This window comes from Mirounga angustirostris, unplaced genomic scaffold (assembly GCF_029215605.1).
Source record: "Mirounga angustirostris isolate CCGP_5_RB_7025 unplaced genomic scaffold, mMirAng1.0.hap1 SCAF_7, whole genome shotgun sequence".
NCBI classification, from domain to species: domain Eukaryota; kingdom Metazoa; phylum Chordata; class Mammalia; order Carnivora; family Phocidae; genus Mirounga; species Mirounga angustirostris.
Genome location: NW_026991715.1, coordinates 59,738,715 through 59,744,714, shown reverse-complemented (window position 1 = coordinate 59,744,714; position 6,000 = coordinate 59,738,715). Strand labels below are relative to the sequence as shown.

Below are 6,000 nucleotides of genomic sequence, written 5' to 3'. Positions count from 1 at the left end.
TGAGAAAGAAAGAAGTAAAGACGTGTCCAGAAGAGACACTACTCCAGGCACCTGATGTGGCTCTATTTTATTTGTGGTAGCCAGAGGCCAGTGGGAAGAACTCCTTTAGCTCCGGGTAACTGCTGGCTCCTGGATTTTAATTCAAAGCTTTCACAGGAATGAACACTTATAAGTGGATCTCCAAAGGCACAGTCTGGAGAGGTTTCCTTAAAGTGGAGAGATCTGGGAGAGGGCTTCGTGGGGCGGTTGTGAAAGTAAGGCAACACGCGCCGGAGGAAGAAGAGTAGAAACCGGCCCACAAAAGGAAAAGCGATCGTCATGGCTTTGGGAAACTTGATCCGGTGTGTTAAATGGCATTTCAGAAGAAATCCGAATGCTACTGGTTTACAGCAAGAGTCAAGTAAAAGTGTCCGGGCTCGGGAAGCCTTCTTCAGGGATCAAAACAGACACAAGGGGTTATTTCTCTCCAAAACAACCTTTAAGAGCCGAGAGGCCCGGCTCCTTCACGACCTCCCTTCCGCACAGCCTGGCTCAGAGCCTCTCAGCCACGTCAAAAACCCGGAGAAGGGAAATCCAGTCAGGCCCTGGAGAGGCCGACGGTGGGCTCCGGTCAGCCTGCGCACTGGGCATGCGCAGGGGGTGGGCCGCCAGGTCGGCTTGGGGAGCCGTGACGAGTCCGGAAGCGCCTGCGCGCGCCCCGCCGCTCGAGAAGTAGTTTTGTTCCTGGTTCTCGGCACTGTAGCCCTTCGGAGAGAACCCTCGGCAGGACCAACCGGACCCCAGCCGGCACCGCAGCCATGTCCAGCAACAGCTTCGTTTACAATGAGCAGTCAGGAGGAGGGGAGGCGACGGAACTGGGTCAGGAGGCGACTTCAACCATTTCCCCCTCCGGCGCCTTCGGCCTCTTTAGCAGCGATTTGAAGAAGTGAGGAGAAAGGTTTGGGGGTTTGGGGACGGGACTGAGGAGCTGGAGACCCCGGAGGCGCGGGCACCGGGCTTGGGCTCCCGGGGGAAGGGTGAGGTCGCCCTGGGACCGTTGCGGGGCCGGGCGGTAACGTTTCCCGCTGGGGGGTGGGGTTGGGTCTTTTGGGAGTGGCGGGAGTCGTTGGAGAGTCTGGGGTGGATGGGTGGGGGGGGCGGTTTCTCGTAGTTTTCAAACTTTAGTGAGAAAAGAACTGTTGGAGAGGTTCAGGTCTCATTCGTAAAGACTCTGATTGGGTTGGTCGGGGCTGGGGCACAGGAGTCTGAGTTGTGAACAAACACTTCTAGCTTATTTAACATTTGCCTAGATCAAACTTGGAGAATTGCGCGTGTTATGGTGAAAGAGGAGGTGTTTGGGGGAGTTAAAAGGGCGCGTTAGAGTGATTGTTGCTTATGGGAAACTATTCCCTGACCGTGGAGTGTAGGAGCATGGAGGTGTTTTAGGCGCTTTATGAATGGACAAACCATTTATACGAACATTCATGTTCTTGGATAATATCCTTTGCATTACAGAGAAAAAAACCTCAATTCCAAACACAGTAATAAGCATTTGAGTAGAGAATATTTAGAGTGTGACTGTGAATAAGTTCTAAAGTTTTACAAATTAAATAACGTGAATTTTAAAAAATACTAAACAGTGTGTAGTTTTTTAAAAGTAAAAATATTTAAGGACCATCGAAAAATGGAGAGAAACCCTCCCCAAGCTTTTTGGTGGGAGGGGTTTTAAACTTACAGAATTCTGGTAACTTTATATTTTATTGTAATCATTTTTACATTTCTCTTATTTTTAATGTCTCATTATTAGACTATGGTGGGTCACATAATAGGCTGTCACTAGATTCATGCTGAATTAAGTGAAAGTAGCTGTGCTGATGGCTTTGCAGGTGTTAGAAGAGTATAATTAAAATTTAATTTAAGCTTTACTAATAAGATCGGGCAGTCTGCAAAGTTGCTAATAGTTGACTTTGGGTTTAAATTTTGATTGTATTAAGCTGACTGAAATCTTATATACAGCATGTGGAATACAATTTTCTGCTCCCCCCCCCCCCTTGTTCTCAGGTAAGATCACTAATTTCATTTTTCATTCAGTGCATTTAGATGATGGATTGTTCTAGTAGAAAGCTTGTTGCAGCTTTACACTTCTATTAGCAAAATTTTCAGCTGCTGAATTACCCTGTTGTAAGTCTGCCTCAGTCCGTTTTGCATGTGATTTACTTACAATTAATTTACTTTTATGGTTTGTTAACATCTAAGATGTTTTCCTCTTGGAGTTTCTGATTTCCTATTCTGTCAGATTTGGGCCTGGTTTGGAGAAAGATGTATGGCTTTGACTAAGACCAGTGCTGTTGAGGTGACCAATCAGGTTGGATTTAAAATAAAAATAGCTAACACTTACGGAGTGCTTGTGCATTTGTGCACACTATTTTACATTTATTATCTCATTCAGTTCTCCTCTCAAGGTCAGTGGCTTGTTACCAGACGCTTATCTGATTGTACTTTGCAGATGAAGAAGTTGGAGCACAAGTGGTTAACTTGTCCAAGATCGCAAAGCTACAACACTGCACTCTTTGAACTTGAACACAGACGTTCTTTTTTTTTTTTTTTTTTTTTTTAAGATTATATTTATTTATTTGACAGAGAGAGACACAGCGAGAGAGGGAACACAAGCAGGGGGAGTGGGAGAGGGAAAAGCAGGCTCCCCGCAGAGCAGGGAGCCCGATGTGGGACTCGATCCCAGGACCCTGGGATCATGACCTGAGCCGAAGGCAGTGGCTCAACCGACTGAGCCACCCAGGCGCCCGAACACAGACATTCTAATCTGAAAGCCCATTTTCTCAAACACTTGGATATGCTACTTACTACTTGATGAAATTTATGGCGCTTTTATTAGAGAATGCACACAACTCATTAAAAGTTTAAAACTTTGAAAAGTAGCTGTAGACAGTATGTTACCTGGAAGCTTCCAGGAATTAGAAACATTTTGGACACTGAACTGAAACCTAGTGGGATTGTATAGGAGCAAGGAGACACCTGGAAGTGGTTTTTTAATCTCTCTTGAGTTTACATTCTTTTATAAAATCATGATATTTCTTGACTTTTTTAAAAAAAACCAAATGACAAAATCTATGTAAGAAAAAGCTTACCCTGTTTCTCTGCTGTCATTTTTTAAATTGAGGTATACTTGACATGTAACATTATATTAGTTTCAGGTATATAATACAGTGATTTGATATTTGTACATATTCAGAAATGATCAACACAATAAGTCTAGTTAACATCTGTCACCATACCTAGTTATAATTTTTTTTCTTGTGGTGAGGACTTTTAAGATTTACTCTCAGCAACTTTTAACTATATAATACGGTGTTACTGACTGTAGTCACCATGCTGTACAGGGCATCCCATGACTTGTTTTATAACTGGAAGTTAGACCTTTTGACTCCCTCCATGCATTCATCCACCAGCTCTGTTCTAATTTTTGATGGTTGACTTTGAGATAGTTTCAGATTTCCAAAAAAGTTGCAAGAATAGTACAAAGAACTACTTGCACATTCATCAGTTAAAAATTTTTTTGCTACATTGCTTGCTTTCTCCATATACTCACAGACACATACACATTTGTATTATGTTTTCTGATCCATTGGAGAATAGGTTCTATACATCCTATCTTTTTCCTCTTAATACCTTGGTATGTATTTTTTAAGAACTGATATTTTCTTACATTACTGCAGTACCATTATATTCAGGAAATTTAATATCAGTACAATTTGTAGTCTTTAATTCAGTGTTGTCATTCGTCCCAGTAAATAATTTATTTTTAGTGTTTTGTTTTGTTTTTTTTTTCCATCTAGTACAGCATCCAGTCCAGGATCCTGTACTTGATATGGTTGTTGTATCTCTTTTAATCTCCTTTAATCTGAAATCTTTGTTTTCTTTTTTTTAAATATTTTATTTATTTATTAGAGAGAGAGAAAGAGCATGAGTGGGGTGTAGTGGTAGAGGGAGCAGCAGACTCCCTGCTGCGTAGGGAGCCTGATGCAGGGCTCAGTCCCATGACTCTGAGATTGACCTGAGCTGAAATCAGGAGTTGGTTGTTCAAGTGACTGAGCCACCCAGGTGCCCCCTTAACCTTTGTTTTTCACTACCGTGGCACCTTTGAAGAATACAAGCCAATTATTTTACAGCATGTTAATCACTTTGGATTTGCTGGTGTTTCCTCTTAATTTATGTTTACTACTCTAGTGATGTGGCTTTCTCAGACTTGCATCTAAAGGTGTTCTGTTAAGGTGTTGTCCATGATTTTTTCCCCAGTAATCATTCCATGGGGGACACTTTGAGGCCGTGCAGATGTCTTGCTCCTTATTAAATTTATCAACTCCTAGATATATAACAACCACTGATGAATCTCCTGAACCATTCTTTTCTTTCTTTTTTTTTTTTTTAAGACTTATTTATTTATTTCAGAGGGAGTGTGAGCAGGGGGAGGGGCAGAGGGTGAGAGCGAGAGCGAGAGAATCCCCAAGCAGACACCCTGCTGAGCTCAGAGCCCAATGCAGGGCTTGATCCCTGGACCCTGAGATCAGGACCTAAGCTGAAATCAAGAGTTGGCCCTTTAACTGCCTGAGCCACCCAGATATCCCTCTCCTGAACCATTCTTAACCAAAATGGCTGCAAAGTGTTGATTTCCAGCTCTCTGACTTCTTCCTCGATTCTGCTCTTTGGCCTCTTGTCCTAAAGCTTTATGTCCTTTGATCCTTCATTGACCATCTCAAGGATGCCTTAATACTTCCCCATGATGGGATTATCGATGATTTTGTTTTCTGAATTTAATCTTATTTATCAACCGTCGTTGTTCCTTTCTCCCTTTAAATAAAACCAGAATCAGGGAGTTGTACGTTACTTTAGAAAAGCAGATCCTGTACATCATTTATTGGTTAATCAAGACTATTTGTGTATTTGATTATTTGCTTCAAGATTTTCAGATTTTTCATTTAGTAAAGAGTTACTTTTCTTTGTATTCCTTTCTTTTGCAATTGTCAATTTTTATTGCTTTTAGTTTTTTTCTAAATTATTTTCCTGTTTTGTCTTAAAGAAATTCTTTTATCTTAACCAATTTGGCTCTATGTGTAATTAAAAATAATTTTAGTAATTTAAACAGTTTCTAGAAAGAAGCAGAGGAAACTAATTTTTCTTAACAATAGTAAAACTACTAAATTTCCAAATCTCCTTTCTTTTGAGAGTATTATGGTGTTTTAGAAAGAGCATTGGACCTGGAGTGAGACAACCTCAGTTTAAGTTCCTGTTTTCCACTTGTAGTAATGTTTCCTTGTTCAAGTTGCTTGATCTCTTCAAACTTCAGTGTCCTCTTTTCTAGAAAGATTATGATACTTGCCTATTTTGTGAGGTTCTCATAAGATGGCAGAGTTGAAAGCGATTTCTAACACTGGAAAAACTGGTGGAAGCTTCACCAAGGTGGTGACATTTTAGGTCTTAAAGCCTGAGTTTTTTGCCAGGTGGAGGACGGGGGGAGTTCCTCAGAGTTGCAAAAGAAAATGCATGTTCGGATGAGACAGATTTGGGCATAGATATTTAGAACTGTAGGCAGTAATTAAAGCATGGGAATGGGCAAATGACCCCTCCATCCCCTTGCCCCGGGAGAACTTCTCTTGTTTAGAAAAAGAAGGCAGTTCAGACAAAACCTGAGAGAACACTGACATTTAAGGTTGAATGGAAGAACTAGGGAAAGAGACAGTGCTCAGAGGGGTGGGACACCAGAGGAAGGTTAAAAAAAAGGGCGGGGGGGGGGGCGGGGAGCTAAGAGGATAGTAAGAGGAAATGGTCAACTATGTTAGGAGTTGCATAATGAGGATAATTAGAATGAAGGCTGAAAAGAGGCCATTAACAATAAAAGGTTTAACAATAAAAGGTGACCTTAGCAACCAGTAACTTAGCAATGCAGTACCTCCTCAACCACTTTGAAAGGTAGCATTTTTAGTTTCTGCTGAAATTGGGGTGGGC

General features: G+C 41.6%; 1 protein-coding gene across 10 annotated transcripts in view; it reads left to right on the top strand.

The window, feature by feature from the left end:
* The first annotated feature begins 647 nt into the window (after positions 1-647).
* Positions 648-6,000, top strand: part of AP3B1 (adaptor related protein complex 3 subunit beta 1) — a 321,148-nt gene continuing 315,795 nt past the window's right edge. For 5 of the 10 annotated variants that reach the window (XM_054512544.2, XM_064596279.1, XM_064596277.1 and 2 more), the window contains exon 1: positions 649-925. In XM_054512544.2, the coding sequence (XP_054368519.1) occupies positions 798-925 (128 nt within the window). In that variant the 5' untranslated portion in view covers positions 649-797. Of the gene's footprint in view, positions 926-6,000 lie in introns of all 10 variants that reach the window. The other 5 variants (XM_064596275.1, XM_064596274.1, XM_045896979.3 and 2 more) reach the window with 2 other exon arrangements.